Below are 17,631 nucleotides of genomic sequence, written 5' to 3'. Positions count from 1 at the left end.
ACAATGGTTGAACACAGTGCAGAAGGAGAGCCCCGCCTACTGGATGATGTCGCCCTCTAGTGGAGCTGAGCAGTGTGGAAAATGCTTCCTGTGTTTTGTAGACAGACTGTGGGTTTGCTGACACTTACAGTACGATTACAATCAGCCCATTTATATTTTCAAAGGAAAAAAAGTATGTCAGCCAACATACTGGACATTTTTCTACTGAACAATAAATATGCTGCCACTACTGTAGTTATTGTACAGTACTGTTATTCAATAATACTTCAAATATGAACCAATTATTATTATTTTATTTCATTTTTATACAATCAAAACTTTACAAACGTTGCTATAAAAAAAGTCTGAAATGTAATAATTTTGAAATTCATTTTAAGCTTCCAATAACTTTATTTTGTAGGTTACATTACTGATAATCAATATGTCATTTAATTATTTTTCAGCCACACACGCGCGTTCGAGCTCAACAACGTGTTTGTTTTGCATTCAAACACAGAAGCTTGGTATGTTATAATATTTAAGGATGGTTTGTTTCCCAGGTCTGCCATTACTGCCTTAATGACTCTCAAGCTCCATTATTACACTGTTGCCAAAAATACTGTAAATGTGATATACAAACAGTAATGGCTCCATTTTCTTACCCTAGCTTACAATATAAAGCACTTTGAGGCTGTTGTTGTGATTTTTCTGTTGTATAAATAAAACTGAATTGATTTTTTTCCATTTATCAGAGGCGGGTAGCGGGGGCAACAGCCTAAGCAGACAATCCCAGACCCAGCAGAGCGCTGCTTTCCTCCCAAGTCGTCTGATGGTTTGCCAGAATTGCTCGTCTTTACCACAAATTCAGAGAATCTGGAGACTTCTCCACGCATGGGACAAAACTGAAGAACTAAGAACTGATTAGGTTTTTGGTTTTACCATGGATTTAGAGAGTTACTGTTGGATTTCAGTATGAATTCATTTACACATGATGAGGCACATTACACTCATTGGGCCGAAGTCCTCATTTTAGGTTTAACGGCGTTTTTATCAGGTAAAGTTGAATTCTTAGACATGACTTGATCTGCAGTTTGGGGAAGGCCTTGAAGAGGACTGGCGGTGGCACCCAGACCGGACAGATGCCCAAAGAAGGCATCCCCTAGAAGCAGTACTAACTGTACGGTCAAAGACCTCTGCAGTAATTATTCAATTTTCAATTCAACTTATTTATACAGCGGCAAATCACAACAACAGTCTCCTCAAGACCCTACAATAATACCTACAGAGAAAAACCCAACAATCACATGACCCCCTATGAGCAAGTATTTTGGCGACAGTGGGAAGGAAAAACTCCCTTTTAACAGGAAGAAACCTCCAGCATAACCAGGCTCAGGGAGGGGCGGGGCCATCTGCTGTGATTGGTTGGAGTGAGAGAAGGAAGACAGGACGAACACCAAGTGACATCACCACCCAGAGGAGAGGAATATAACTGGTGGGAAGGCTAGCAAAGATGAACAGTCCGTGTCCTCAATAAATCGGTCCAGGATTCCATAGAATCAAGTGGATGGGCTCAGACAATTAGGAATGAATTTTGGGAGAAGAGAAAACCTTAACGGATGAATGAGGGGAACCCTCGATCAGGTATCGACGTGGATCGACTCTGAACGGCACCAATTTCTGAAATGAACAGAGGTGACAGTCAGCAGCTTTGGACGGGTTTGCGAACTGATTAGAGTAAAACCACCTTCTATAATCATAACCCCCAAAACTGGCAGAGAGCCACCTGATTCCACGAACCTCACAGAAGATGATAATTCCATTTTGAATGTCGTCAGAACCGCGAGTCGGCTTGGAGAGTGGTCTCGAATGGCTATGTCAAGGAGGGAGGGTTTAGATGTTGCTAGTGAAAGCACATGAGAACTGAAGGGACACCTTGAGGAATAATGCGCAAGGAGGAGTTCGGATATCTTAAAAGGAGTGATAGAGGACAGAACCTGGTGCCACGAGACTTTGTTGGTGGTTTGCGAGGACAGGCAGAGGTTAATTAAGGGACTGCTATAGTTCGCTGTTGATCAAATGTGATCGCAGAGGCTGTATCAAGACTAATGTGATCTATTAGATGGTTTTTATATTGGTTAGAACTAAGATTATTTTTATTTTTCCAGTTAATGAGGACCATTTTCTTAGCAATGCATAGGGTCGTAAAAACAACGTGGGCTGTGTTTATTTCTGCAGTGACCTCATCCAAGTTGCCCAACAAACACACTAAAGGGGAAGTTGGAATGTTGCGTTTCAGACACTTTGATAAGTCTTCACATATCTCGCGCCAAAACTTCTGAACTGGTGGACAGAACCAAAGAGCGTGGATATAATTGTCCGGTGTATTTGCTTGACAGTGTGAGCAGTTGTTGGTAGACGTAAAGCCCATTTTGAACATCCTATGACCAGTATAGTGCACTCTATTTAATATTTTATATTGCATTAATTGCAAACTGAGATTTCTGATCCATTGAAAGGTTTTTAAGGATATCTGAGACCAAAGGTTTTGGTCTAAGCTGATCGATAAATCCGCTTCCCATTTTGCAATAGGAAGGGATATTGATTCATCTATTTTAGAAAGTGTTCTGTATATTTTAGACAATAGTTTGGGAGTTTTAAGATTAAAAAATTGTATCACACTTGGTGGTGTTTGTAATTCAGCTTCACTGGGATTAAATTTCTTTTTTACTATGGATTTAATTTGTTGATATTCCAAAAATCGTTTCTTGTTGATCCCATATTGTGTAACTAGTCCGTCAAACGAAATAAAGTCTGTTCCTTCCAATATATGTTCCAGGTATTTAATTCCTTTATAACTCCAATCTGGAAAGTTTATCATATTATTGTTTTGTAATATGCCCAGATGGTTCCAGAGGTGTACGTTTGCATGGGATTAATGAAGACTCTGTTATTTTTAGAAACTCCCACCATGCTGTCAGAGAAGAGCTGATATTGATGCTTTTAAAGCATTCATGTCGTTTGACGTTTGAGCTGATAATGATAGGTCTGAAATTTCTAGATTATTACATAGTGCCTGTTCTACATCTATCCAAGGTTCATCTAAGAGGGTGTGTTTTAACCATCTGGAGATGAACTGAAGCCTGTTGGGCAGATCTAATCCTCCTTTATCCTTGGTCTTTTGTAGTGTTTTTAAGCTGATACGTGGGGGTTTATCTTTTCAAAGGAATTTAGAAATATACGAGTCTAGAGATCTGAACCAATCTTGTGATGGCTTATTTGGGATCATTGAAAATAAATAATTTCTTTTTGGTAAGACCATCATTTTTATAGCAGCGACCCTTCCCATGAGTGATATGGGCAGAGATTTCCATCTAGCCAGATCGCCTTCTACTTCCTTTAAAAGCGGGATGTAGTTTAATTTAGTTAATTCTGCAAGCTTAGGAGAGATATCCATGCCTAAATGGGCAATTGTGGCTCAAGAGTTGGGAGTTCGCCTTGTAATCGGAAGGTTGCCGGTTCGAGCCCCGGCTCGGACAGTCTCGGTCGTTGTGTCCTTGGGCAAGACACTTCACCCGTTGCCTACTGGTGGTGGTCAGAGGGCCCGGTGGCGCCAGTGTCCGGCAGCCTCGCCTCTGTCAGTGCCCCAGGGTGGCTGTGGCTACAATGTAGCTGCCATCACCAGTGTGTGAATGTGTGTGTGAATGGGTGGATGACTGGATATGTAAAGCGCTTTAGGGTCCTTAGGGACTAGTAAAGCGCTATATAAATACAGGCCATTTACCATTTTTACCAAATATTTAATATTTCCAGATTGCAGTCGGGTAATAATAATAATAATGGATTGCATTTATATAGCGCTTTTCGCTATACAGCTCCCCCGCTGACCCCAGTAGGCACCCCCATACTCTGCAACCCGCCAGGGAAAGGGGGCTCAGGTCCATCCGGACCGGGGCCCAGAACAACAGCGCCACCCGGCCCCACAGAGCCCGGGACAGTCCACCCGACCCCACCACAGAGAAAACTGCACCCACCCCGTCATCCACTCACCTTCCAGACTACACAAGACAATAGACGCCCAGGCTGAGATCTTCCTCCACCTCTCCTGTATCTCCCCCTCCTGCAGAGTTTGTTTTTTTATTACCCAGAGAGAACAAGCATGGATGCAGAGGAAAAAAACAACATAAAAGATCATAATTTTCTAACTTTTAATTCTGCCATAATTTTAGTTTGGAAAGGGGGGATTCAGTTTTAGCTGCTGGAGTTTAAGAAATTGGATGTTAAAATAGATATATACATATTTAATGCTTCTAAATGGTGAATGTCGTCAACATACAAGGATCTATGAATAATTACTGTTTTATGTCCATTCATGTCCACAGTCTCGTTAACTCACGTATTGACTAGTGTAATCCTCTCTTGCATGGTCTCCCCCAAAAATATCTCCAACTTCAACTGGTTCAAAACTCAGCTGCATTATTACAAGAACCCCCTCCGACCAGAACATCACCCCTGTTCTCCAGGAGCTTCACTGGCTCCCTGTGAAATTCCAGATAGTGTACAAGAGGAGCTTCTATCCCCAAGCCATCCGTGCCCTAAACACACACACCCGCCCTCTCACATCATCTATAATTGACTGAGACAGGACTCTTCCAGACACTAAACCAAGGCACAATGTACATTTCAATTCCTTTAATTTTAAATATGTTTATATTGTCTGTCCTGTAAAATAGTCAGATGTCTATTCATATTAATGTACAGAATTCACCTGCTTGCTGCTACTACTGCACATTCACCCAATGTATATACTATATATATATATATATATATATATATATATATATATATATATATATATATATATATATATATATATATATATATATATATAACCTGGAAGTCCCGAGGTCAAAATGGGAGATGCCCCCAAGGGTGGTGGAGAATGACCGAGCTAAGATCCTGTGGGACTTCCAGATACAGACGGACAAAATGGTGGTGGCTAACCAACCGGACATAGTGGTGGTAGACAAACAGAAGAAGATGGCCGTAGTGATCGATGTAGCGGTTCCGAATGACAGCAATATCAGGAAGAAGGAACACGAGAAGCTGGAGAAATACCAAGGGCTCAGAGAAGAGCTCGAGAGGATGTGGAGGGTGAAGGTAACGGTGGTCCCTGTGGTAATCGGAGCACTAGGTGCGGTGACTCCCAAGCTAGGCGAGTGGCTCCAGCAGATCCCGGGAATAACATCGGAGATCTCTGTCCAGAAGAGCGCAGTCCTGGGAACAGCTAAGATACTGCGCAGGACCCTCAAGCTCCCAGGCCTCTGGTAGAGGACCCGAGCTTGAAGGATAAACCGCCCACAGGGGCGTGCTGGGTGTTTTTATATATATATATATATATATATATATATATATATATATATATATATATATATATATAATGTTCTTCCTCTACACCCCCCCCCCATTTTTGCACATGTCGAGGAGCGTGTCAGGCTACATTTCACTGTGTGTTATACTTGTATAACTATGCATGTGACAAATAAAGAACCTTGAACCTTGAACAAACTTCTTCTATTCACCTACAAGGTCCTTCACAACCTCACTCCTGCCTACCTTGCTGACCTGTTAAGCACTATCTCTTCGATCATCTTCTTCTATCCAGCTTGCTGTGCCTTCTTTCCACCTCAGCACCATGGCAGGCATCGCTTTCAGCTGCTCTGCTCCCAGGCTGTGGAACTCTCTACCCCCAGATATAAGAAACCTTGATTCTCTCCCCCGGTTTAAATCCCTCCTCCTACTGCCCACCTATTCAAATCTGCATAGTCACTGTGAACCTGTTTATTTTATCTTGTGCTTTTGTTTTCTTATTTTTCTTCACTGCCAATGTTCTATTGTGTGTTTTATTCTATCATTAAGTGTCATTGGGTGTCTATAAAGGCGCTTTGAAATAGAATTTATTATTATTATTGTTGTTGTTATTATTATTATTATTATTATTATTATTATTAACAACAACAACAATAATAATATGTTTAGGTGTCTAAAATCCTCCTAATAACAGGAAGTGAAACGTCTTCAAGAAATTTATAGAAGTCCAGTCGCTTACTTTAATTTAAGCACTTGAACTAAAGTGCTTCACCAAGCCAGCACACAGTTAAATAAATTTACGGGGGGAAAAATTAAAACAAAACAATAAAAGGAAAATCTGTTATTCTTATGGAGCAGCTGAACACAACGTGAGTCGACCAACCAATAATCTATTTCGCTTATAAAAATGAGAAGAACTCAAACTAACAATCAGTTTTCAGTTTAAACAGAGAATTTTCTAAGTTGAAATTTAACTTATTATGGTTAAAATAATGTTTTGTTTTTGTGAAATGCGGTAAAAACAAATAAATATAGAACTTCGTACTATAACCTGATTTGGGAACGAAACCTGTCCTTCTCTGTCGGAACTTTACTGTGTAACACCAGGCGGAAGTAAACAGGAAAGAGCGGAAGTTCCGTTAGCTTTTCTCCTGTGTGACAGAGAAGGAAGACGGTCGTATTGTTGTCGTCTCTCAGCTGAATCTTTGAGCCGTTTGAGCAACCATGTCTTCAGTTCAGTATCTGAGAGAGTTCATCAACGAGCGACTAACTGCTGCTGCGGAAGAAATCTTCTCAGAGTTTGAAAAAACGATCGTCCAGTACGAGGAAGTGATCGACCGTCAGCGCAGACTGCTGGATATCACCTGGAAACCCGAGATAAAGCTGCACACAGCAGGTGAGTCTCACTCTGATGGATGAACTCACACATGAACGAGTCTCACTCATTTTAAAGTTATTTGCTATGTTTTATATGTTTATCATATTATTGCTTTGGGATGTTCAGCTCTTCTTCACTCCCGCACTCGTCATCACCTCTGCTCTCTCTTATTGTCCTGGGGTCCGTTCTTCGTACGTCGCTTACTACATCCAAGATCAAATCATCGCGCTAACTTTGAGCTCGCTATTCCGGTTCTCCGAACACACCTGTTGTTGACGATTAGTACAGCTGGATGAAGTAATGTGAGATCACTGGGTGGCTTAACAGGGGCTACGCATCGATAGTAGAAACATTGATCGGCAACCCTTTGATTGGTCGGCGAAAATGTCGAAGGAGCGCGCTCGGTATTCTTCGGCAGCAGAGCAAGAACTCTTGAGTGAGGGATTTCAGGAGTTTCAGAGTTTAATTAAAACGCAAGAGAACACTGCAAAGGCTGCAAAAGCAAGGAGAGAGGGCTGGCAGGAAGTTGCTGACAAATTAAACTCGTAAGTAATTTAATAATAACAATAATAATGGAGTGGATTTATATAGCGCTTTTCAAGGCACCCAAAGCGCTTTACAATGCCACTATTCATTCACTCTCACATTCACACACTGGTGGAGGCAGCTACGGTTGTAGCCACAGCTGCCCTGGGGCAGACCGACAGAAGCCAGGCTGCCATATCACGCCATCGGCCCCTCTGGCCAACACCAGTAGGCGGTAGGGTAGATTTATTATATTACACTATATTATCCAATATTGTATTACATTATATTATAATATATTATATTATATTACATTATATTATAATATGTTATATTATATTATATTATATTATATTATATTACATTATATTATAATATGTTATATTATATTATATTATATTACATTATATTATATTATAATATGTTATATTATATCCTCTTTCACATTAGAGCCACAACAGGACCCACTAGAACATGGGAACAAGTAAAAGTGAAATATAAGAATGTTCTACAGAATGGTAATATTTATCACTTATATTGCTTTTAGTCTCTTGGAAAGAGACCCTGGAATAATCTGTTTGTTTATAACAGCAACCAAGAAAAGGGCAGAGCAACAAAAGACAGGTGGTGGTCCTGCACCCCCTCGTCAACAAGTTGGTTAAGTAAATAATACCCTCACGGGAAAATCGATATCTCTCTATGAGCACACTGTCGCGCTGAGCTAAAGGATCCTGTCTGTCCCGCAATATACGCTGGATTCTGAAAACTCTCCTTATCAATCTTGCACCTTCCGCAATGGGTGGCTCGCGTATACGGACAGGACATGGCTGCGACAGACTTCCCAAATCCACCTTCGCTTTTATAGCCGTCTTGATTACACGAAGTAATTTACAATTACTACTCTGAAATATGAATTACATCTGTAATAATCACATACATGTAATAGAATGTTAATAGTACATTTCCCTTTTTTTAGGAAATGACCTGTATGTATCTGTGTGACATCAATAAATGGATCAGGTGCTGCATTGTCTTTGGTTACATTGAGAATATTTATTTATGGTGAAACAGTGGTGGAATATCGCTGTTGCTTTCGTATAAATGAAGCGGACATACCTCCTGTTTACATAAAGTAAACCTGCTCCCGAGCAGGTTTACGCTTACGGCTCTGTTGCTATGACAGCAAGTCCCGGATGAGCTTCGGGGAACCGAACGATCCAAGATCACGCGAAATCGTCAACAATCAAATCCAGCTAACTTAGCGAGGTACAAAGAACAGGCCCCCGGTTGTAAAAATAGTGCAACGTGATGATTGGTTACTTAGCATCAGATTATTTTTTCATTGAGTCAGCTAATTATTTAAAAACATTGCATAAAGGGAAATATTTAGACAGTATTTCCTACCATAAGAACTGAACTGTCGTCAGGTCCGCTGCCGACTACAGGCCAATATTTCATGCAGCTACAGATGTGCATCCAACACATCTGTTGCTTTTTATTACCGGGTTCTTTTCCATCCAGTGAAACATGTCTTCACAGCTGCATCACTTCCTCTTCTGTTTCACACACATCTTATGTATTTTATTTTGAGTCAATCACATTTTTTCAAATGAAGGGCTTATTTTCTTCTTCTGAAGTCACATTATTGTCACAGAGTGCACACTGACTTTGTAAAGTAACATGCACTATATACATGCACAGTATATTAGTTACTCGTAGGGCTGCTCAATTAATCGAATTTTAATCACGATTACGATCTGGGCTTTCAACGATCATTAAAAATGACGGAGCCGATTATTAGCCCCTCCCTCATTTATCCGCGACACCTTAAAGGCCGGTCCGTGAAAATATTGTCGGGCATAAACCGTCCGTGGCGCAAAAAAGGTTGGAGACCGCTGATTAAGAGGACCCGAGGGAAGCTCGGAAAGCTAAGCAGAAGTTATTTGGAGAGGAGAGTGACTGCTGTTGGTTGAAAAGAGAGGTAAAAAAAAAAACTTCAGTGGTGTTGCACACTATTTTATATTATTTTTTTAAGTCATTGTTAACCCTTTAAAGCCGGTCAGAGCAGCACGCTCCGTTTTGCGTAACTATTTTTAAATCCCTGTAGAACCTGAACCGTGTAAGCTAGCGCAATAATTTGTTTTGCATATGAAACCGGAGGAGTTGTACTTACATCTGATGCCATCAGCTTGTCCTCGGTCACGGTTTCGTTCCACATATAGCTTTGCAAAAATTGCATAAAAAGCGCTTGCAGGAACAAAAGCATAATATTCCAGAAACACGCTTTGCCGTTCCTATCAGCTGTTCGTAACACTTCCCACAGTGAAATGATGCACCTGCTGTTTTCTTTGCAAATTTGCATCATAGGATTGTTTTTTGTTTTTCCTGCAGTATATAAAAATTAATGTATCTCCAAAATAAAACTATGAAGACACTCAAAATAAATTTCCTGTTGTTGTAAACTATTTTTTGCAACTTTATTGTATTTAAAGTTTTGAGGGATAAACCTCTTAAATTTCTCCAAGTAGAAATATATGTAAACAAAACAAAAGCGATTTTCAATTTTTTTGTAGTTTATTGCACTTTTTTGCAATTTATGTAATTACTATGGACTTAATGCATACATATTATTAAAATATGGGCTATAACAGTTGTATTGATGTATAGCAACTTGAAATGCTCCCACAAATGGCACTACAGCATGTAAAAAAATAATATAAGCTCTGGTGGACTTGGTTCTATAGTAGGTCTTAAAGGGTTAAATAAATATCGTCAAATAATCGTGATCTCAATTTCAGTGAAAATAATCGTGATTATCATTTTTGCCATAATCGAGCAGCCCTAGTTACTCGGTTAGACAACAGCGGTACTTGTGTTCTTTCTTTTGCATGGAAATAATAACCTGAACGGTTACCATGGTTACCCACTACCATGCGTGTCTGTGTGCACACTGAGAGGAGAGAATGAGAGCAGTGGTGCTGCTTTTTGAGCCTGACGTTACTGTCGGTAGCATCCACTTATCCCCCTGGTGCTCTCAGTAACTCTCAGAGTGAACGAGAAATGATCAAATAAAACACATGAACAGATGATGGAAATATAATATTGATCTGCAATAGCACTTCACTTCACTTTGGTTTTATTTATATAGCACCAAAGCACAGCAACAATTGCCTCAAAGCGCTTTATATTTAATGTCAGTTGTTATATTTAAGCTCTGCTTCAAAGCCAAAAACACACAGAAGCAAAACAAAAAAACAAGAACAGCTGATGACTCTCACAAGGTCGTCCAAACTTTCATTTTTTAAAAACTTTTTTAACTGTCTTCTCAGCTGATTCAGAACGCCCTGCCTGGATTTTCACTGACACCAAGAAATAAGAATATAAAAGGCCTTTTCCTTATGTGCCTGGGCATGTAGTTATATTAGTGAGTTTGGTTCTGTAGGTTTCTTTGAGTTTTAATATATTATAAATGTAATTTTATGGAGCTCTTTACTACCTTTTTAACCCTGTGTGTGGGTTTATTGGGGCAACTGTGGCTCAGGGGGTTGGGAATCGCATCTGTAACCGGAAGGTCGCCGGTTCGATCCCTGGGCTCTCTGTCCTGGTCGTTGTGTCCTTGGGCAAGACACTTTACCCTACCGCCTACTGGTGTTGGCCAGAGGGGCCGATGGCGCGATATGGCAGCCTCGCTTCTGTCAGTCTGCCCCAGGGCAGCTGTGGCTACAACTGTAGCTGCTCCACCAGTGTGTGAATGTGAGAGTGAATGAATAGTGGCATTGTAAAGCGCTTTGGGTGCCTTGAAAAGCGCTATATAAATCCACTCCATTATTGAGGTAATGCTGTAAAATAAACAGTTTATCCCCACAAAAAACAAATAAACCTTTTTCCAGACATGATTTTTAGCTTTTTTTTACACATCCGACCAGACTTTTAGAAGAAGCGGAAACATTGTGTGTGTTTATTTTAATGATTGCTCAGAGGAGTTTTTCTGTCATCACATCAGTTTTCTTTATGTTGGCTTCGTTCTAGGCCTCCAGCAGCAGCATGTCTATAAGGAGGAGGAATTTCTCATTAACCAGCAGCTCTGTAATGAGGAGAACCGCGGGGAACCGGAGCCTCTCCAGATCAAACATGAACAGGAGGATTTCTACAGCAGTCAGGAGGGACAGCAGCTTGCACTGAAGGAGGACATTGATACCTTTATGGTGACTGCTGCTTATGAGGAAAGAGCCCACGGTGAACCAGGACCAGACAGGGAGCAGCTCCTCTCTCACAGCTTCCTGATAGCTGAGGGTCAAGATCAGGGAGGAAGCAACTATGTAGATTTAGGATCAGCACATAGTGCAAACAGAAGTCACAGTACCGATGCAGAAGACTCTCCCACGTCAGAGGGTCAGTGTAACACTCACATAGGTAAAAAGTCGGTAACATGCAATGTTTGTGGAAAATTGTTTAAGAATAAATACAAAATACACGAACATCACAGAATCCACACAGGCGAGAAGCCCTATCTTTGTGAAACGTGTGGGAAAAGTTTTACTCAAGGCGGTAGTCTGTTGGTTCACATGAGGACCCACTCGGGTGAGAAACCGTATACCTGTAACACCTGTGGTGAAAGATTTTGTTACTTATTAGCACTTAAAAAGCACAAGGCGGTGCACACAGGTGAAAATCCATTTTTTTGCACAACGTGCGGGAAAACGTTCACTCAAAGGGGCAGTTTGTTGGTCCACATGAGGATCCACTCAGGAGAGAAGCCGTATTCTTGCAAAACATGTGGGAAAAGTTTCACTAAAAAATGTACTTTATTGGTGCACGTGAGAATTCACACCGGTGAGAAGCCATACACTTGCAAAGTATGTGGGAAAAGTTTTACCCAAAGAGGTGGTTTGGTAGTCCACATGAAAACTCACGCAGGGAAAAAGTTTTAGTTCTGAATATTTAGCAGGGAACAGTGTATTTATGAAGCCGAGCTTGACAAAAGTATCGAACCCGTTAACAGTAAAGCTTTCACAATCAGAGCTGGCTTTACACACTTCCTGCTGCTCAATAAAAGGTCTTTAAAAGTCTGAAATTAAGGTCATGACTGATCTCAAAAGCTCATATATGTTCCATAAATGTGATGAAATAATGAAATCTGGCAAACAAAAAAACATCACAATTTAAACGTCAGTTTTTCTGCGTGTTCTCGGCTCTCACCGGTGATGATGCAGATTTATGTATATTAAGATGTAGTGATGTGAACCAGCGCTAACCTAATAGCTTACTTGTAGTCTTCTGATATTCTTCTATTCAACAGCAGCCTGTAGACGATAGCACTTAGTATGAACACTGTAGATGCTCACGCCTGTTTCAGAAATGGGAAAATAGGAGGCGGGAAGTAGAGTCCCATATCCATACTGGCACTTAACATGTCTTTAGTTCAGATGACGAATGATCTCATTCTGTAAACATATGAAGGTAAAACAGTATTAGGAACTAACATTTGTCTGATTTTTAACTTTACAGTTATTTATGTTTTTTATATATATGTGTGTGTGTAAAAGCAGAAACAGTAGGTGAAGAAAAAGTGTAAGATTTCGACTAATGTGTTTCCCACTTTAACACACACTCACTCCTCTTCATGATGAAAACAAAGATTGGGTGTATTATCCTGTGCGTCTGCAGCAGAGTTCATCCTCATTTCTGCAGCCGTGATCGAACAAACATGTAAATCTAAAATTGAATCATTCTCAGCAGCAGATCTCAAACAAACTATAAAATAAATATGAAATGACTGTTGGCCATTAAAAAGCATTTGGCTAGTGTAGGTGACTAAGATGCAGCTGTATTGTTTTTGCAGTGTGAACAGCCGCGGTGCTGTGAGTTTGAACATATGACTAACGAAAGGATCAAAACTGTTTGAGGAGATTTTTGATCAATATTGTGATCATGATTAATTGTTGTGATTATTCATGTATTTTAGTGACAAAAGGCATTTACTGCATGTAAACATAACACTGCTTTTACATCCATAATGCAACATTCCTAATATTACTCACCCACATTCCAAAAAATATATATATATTAACGAATTAATTAAAACACTTTTCCAGACCGATATGGTGCAAGCCTGATGTAAGCGCATCCACTTAACACTAAATGTAAAGTCTTTCCCTGCATTCACTGTACCTGCATGATGGATGTAGATCGACAGCTCTGACCTCCCTCTGCGTTTCCCTGCGTGCTTTTGCATGCAGTGCAGGTATCTCCTCTTCAGGAAAAGAACTGAGTGAGCGAGTCCGTGTGCTGAAACCTTTAATGTGGACATGACGAGTCAATGTCGGATAATTCACGTCAGTAACCATTTCTTTATTTTTTTAGCCTTTGTGCGTCAGTCGTGCTGCAGTTCGTGGATTGTTTTCAGGCGATTAACCTCCTGGGACCTGCCGTCCACATGTGGACGTCACATTTTGGGTTATTTAGACCAAAACACTCAGTTTTGCTCTACAAGGGCCTGATATCCACTTACAAGGACGTTATACTGCTACTGTTCTATCAGAATTTTAAACGAATATCCTCATATGTGGCTCTCATTTTTCTTAAAAACAAAAATAGGTTTTAAAAAAAAAATCTGGCAATTCTTTGTTTTTACATTCATCGGGCCCCAATGTGACCAAATATCAAAGAGAAATTAAAAATGCTGCCGTGGAAGAGTTCGGGTCTTAGGAGGTTAAAGCACTCTTCACACGTGATTTCGTCTTCATTACGTCTCTTCCATTAAATTCAAAGTATTTCAAAACAACAGAGTATGATGCTGAACGACAAGCTCCTCCCCCTCTGCTGTACAGCACAGCTCAGTTTTGTTATATGTGTCTTAACACAGTGTTACTCGTGCAGACGAGTTCAGGAAACCTTCAGAGAACAGCTGTGATTCAGGAAGTGCTTGATGTGCTTTTGTGTTCTGTTTGTCGAGCACACAGTTTCAGTTTTGTTCCATGATCATCATTTCATAGAAGGAAGCCGAAATCAAATTCAAGGCTGAAATCTGATCATTTCACTGCCCTACAAGCTACTGATCAACACAATGTGACAATTTTATGTGTTATTACTTTTATTTTCTCTCACGTGCAGCAGAGACGCAACTTTAGACGACTCGGTGTCACGCTGTGGCGCTCTCATGATGAGGGTTTTTAATTCTCCAGTGAAACATGATGACTCTCACACAAGGTCATTTTTTGTTTGAATTGTGTTAAGTTTGTTTGTGCAGTGTACCATTGGATGTGCGGACTGCCACTGAATTACAGTTGGTGTTTCATGATATAAAATCTTGTTAAAGCCGGCCATAGAAAGAAGTACATTTGTTCTGTTTTATTATAAAATCTGTGTTTTCCAGCACTCACACACTCTGAAAGAAAAATGTGTGTAATATGAACCGAAGTGTTTCCTGTAGTTGCTAAGTTCTGTGAGTTTGCTGCAGTTTTCTGTCACAACAATGTAAATATAAAAAGGTACAAGTGGAGGCGTTGCTCGGCAACTCTTAGTTTTTAAAGCAGCTTCTTTCCCTGCAGAGTTAGACTGGCTTTGTTTTCCTTTTACCGCCATCAGTTAAGTTTGTGTGTGTATTTGAACTTGGTTGGAAAATTGGATGTATGAAATGTTTCCATTGTATTCTGTCATATTCTGATCTACGTATGATTTCTTTCCCTTGTTTTTACTCTACCTCAGATATTTGGATTGTGACCTGAGATACTGAAGCTGAGAAATCCTGTAGTGCTCACTGACCACACGAGTCTTTTATTTGTGGAAAGCATGTATCACTTTTTGTTCTTCTGTTTTGTGTTCAACTAATTTTGATTGTTCAGGATTTAGAAGTGAAACTAGGAAGTTGTAGATTTTCACCATGCTCTTATAAAAAGCTCTTTCTAAAGTTTTTTTGTCTGTTTCATGATTTATAAATCAAAGCCGCAGTAAAGATGCAGAGCTGAAGATGAAGACACTTCACAGAATCAGAAGCCACAGTGTGTCAGAATTAATACTGAACTGTTAACTTAAATCAGGAAGTGAAATTCTAGAGATGAAGAATGTCTTTTGTCAGAGTGTCCTGGGCTCAGAGACACAGAAACCCCTTCGTTTCACAACATTTACATTTCAGATACATTTCAGGACCACAGACAGCAACGATGTTTCCTCCTGACTGTTGATGCTGATATAAAGTGTTGGTTTGTGGTTGATGTGGATTTGCTGCTCATGTGAATCCTCCCACAGTGTTTCATTAGCAGCTGTAACCACAGTGACTCTGATAAAACAGGAATTAGCAGAATCCATCTGATATGAAGCTGTGCTTTGAATACCACTTCCCTCCTCTTTGAAGAGTAGTCAGATATCTGTGTTCAGGTTTTTGTACAGCCTCTTCTACACTTTGTATCACTGTGTTTCTAGAGCACAGTAGTAGAGAGCTGTGTCTGCCAGGGTTAGGGCTGCTATGGTCAGAGTAGTTGATGTACGTGATGTTTTTGATTCATATCGATTATCAGGAATATATTCATTGCCACTCCATGATCTTGCTCCTTTGTAGAGTATAAACTGAGGAGCCTGAAGGTCAGAATGATGTCTGTACCAGTAAAGGCGTACATACTCTGATGTTGTCTCATAGCTACATGTGAGTGTGACAGATTCTCCTTCTGTTTTAGTGACTTCAGGTTGTTGAGGAGTGATTGAGTCTCCAGCTGTTAGTCCTGGAAAAAGAAAGAAGAAAAGTAGTGAAATGCAGTCTGTATATCTGCTTAATGCAGCAGCTTCAACTAAACTTTAATCCCTGTTCTTAAACTCACCTATAATGTGAGATAGAAGCAAAAAGAGGTGCAGCAACATGTCTTTGGAGTTATTAAAGCCAGACAGACAGCACATGAACAATGTTCTTCCACTGCAGCACAATGACCAACAAATAATGTCATTGGATGAGCTCAACTTCAGTGGGCGGGGCCAGTTTAATAGCTGAGCCAATCAAATAGTTTTGTGTTTCCACAGCAGCTCTGTCTCTACAAAGGTTTTTACAGAGTTTTGCTGTTTCCTGTCACTGTGGGCTGCAGAGCACAGTAGTACACAGCAGAGTCAGACACTGCAGCAGAGGAGATCTCCAGATAAAAATCGCTTTTGTCTTGATCTTTTCTAAACTTCAGCTTTTCTATTTTCTCTGAATGTTCATCTATGAGAAGCTGTGGATGTGAACCAGACTTCTGATGATACCAGTAGAGGTTGAGGACAGAGCCTGAATAGTTGCAGGAGAGAGTCACAGTGTCTCCTTCCAAACTCGTCACTACATCTTTAGATGGTGTCAGTAAATCCTCAGAGGATCCTGAAAACAACAAAGACATATTTCACCATCATGTTTCTGCATCTTTAAACTTAGTTTATAAAAAGTGAATCAATTCAAACAACATCCAGATATTTTCATGTCCATCATCTCCTTTTACATCTCACTCCATCTTTTGATGACTCACCAGTCTGAAAGGAGACTATCATCATCCAAATGAAAAGCAGACCGTGTCTGTGTTCTGTCTCCATGCTTGTCTGTGTCAACAAATTGGTTTCCTGACCTAAACTCCTTCAGCTGCCTGTACAGAATGAGCAGCAGGACCAGTGAAGGAACCTCTCTACTCTATACATGCAGCGTGATGCCTGAATGGATTAACATGTTTGCCTTTTCCTTACTTTATTAGATATTCCACTGAAAATTAAAAACATACATGCACAAATAAATTAGTCCCATATTCAGGCACATGAACACCACACAGTTGGTTTCCAGGTACAGGTTCCATTAAAACATACATAGATGTTATACTCATATTAACAGTTGTGTTTTATGTATCTTTTTAAAAAATATATACCAATGAAAAGTACGTCAAACAGTTTTCTGGGTCCTTTCTCTTCAGCTAAACCAATTTAAAATCATCAATTAAATGAACTCAGTTCAATTTTATTCATATAGTGCCAAATCAGAGCAATATTAAGCTTCAAGAAGCTTATTATTGTAAGGCAGGGGTCCCCAACTCTAGTCCACGAGGGCCGGTTTCCCTGCAGGTTTTAGATCTCACCCTGGGTCAACACACCTGAATCAGGTGAATGGAGGTGAGCTGAGGTGTTAGTCCTTTTGCCACGTGCTCCATAAAGTGTGAGATGTGGTGTTTGATGGTGGGATGTAAGAGGAGGCGGCCTGCACAGGTACAGCTTACTCAGCAGAGAGCATCTTATTCTTGTTTATATTCCAAACCCTGTTCACCACAGAGATCCACAGCCTGTGATACCAAACAGTCTCTGGAGCCACTGGATTCAAACTGGGAATCAGAGCATCAAGGTGGGAAAAATCCACTTATGATGTTACCGAAACCTTTTATTTTTCA

At 40.2% G+C, this 17,631-nt stretch overlaps 1 protein-coding gene across 12 annotated transcripts; it reads left to right on the top strand.

Annotated features, from left to right (window-relative positions):
- Positions 1–6,440: 6,440 nt before the first annotated feature.
- LOC146552805 (uncharacterized) lies at positions 6,441–15,152 on the top strand. Of its 12 annotated transcripts, none has more exons than XR_014889473.1 (4): positions 6,441–6,742; positions 11,279–11,641; positions 14,363–14,458; positions 14,957–15,152. XR_014889473.1 is itself a non-coding variant. In XM_085254363.1 (4 exons), the coding sequence occupies exons 1-3, from the start codon at positions 6,571–6,573 to the stop codon at positions 13,559–13,561; spliced, it is 603 nt and encodes a 200-aa protein (XP_085110489.1). In that variant the 5' UTR covers positions 6,441–6,570; the 3' UTR covers positions 13,562–13,584; positions 14,957–15,152. The 12 variants fall into 12 exon arrangements, 7 of the variants coding, with proteins under 7 accessions (XP_085110489.1, XP_085110487.1, XP_085110492.1 ...); XR_014889472.1 differs by lacking the exon at positions 14,363–14,458 and adding an exon at positions 13,489–13,584; XR_014889471.1 differs by adding an exon at positions 13,489–13,584 and having other exon boundaries at positions 14,363–15,152.
- Positions 15,153–17,631: the final 2,479 nt, after the last annotated feature.

Source organism: Mchenga conophoros, linkage group LG18 (genome assembly GCF_057382185.1).
Source record: "Mchenga conophoros isolate Kocher_MC1m ecotype Shallow Benthic linkage group LG18, M_conophoros_male_GT1.1, whole genome shotgun sequence".
NCBI lineage: Eukaryota > Metazoa > Chordata > Actinopteri > Cichliformes > Cichlidae > Mchenga > Mchenga conophoros.
Note: the sequence above shows the minus strand (reverse complement) of the source record. Positions and strands in the feature narration are given on the sequence as shown.

Bases quoted from the DNA above. Each gene is read 5' to 3' on its own strand.
- LOC146552805 (XM_085254359.1), top strand. From the start codon at position 6,571: ATGTCTTCAGTTCAGTATCTGAGAGAGTTCATCAACGAGCGACTAACT. The intron at 6,743-11,278 runs GTGAGTCTCACT...GCTTCGTTCTAG, and splicing joins GATAAAGCTGCACACAGCAG to GCCTCCAGCAGCAGCATGTC.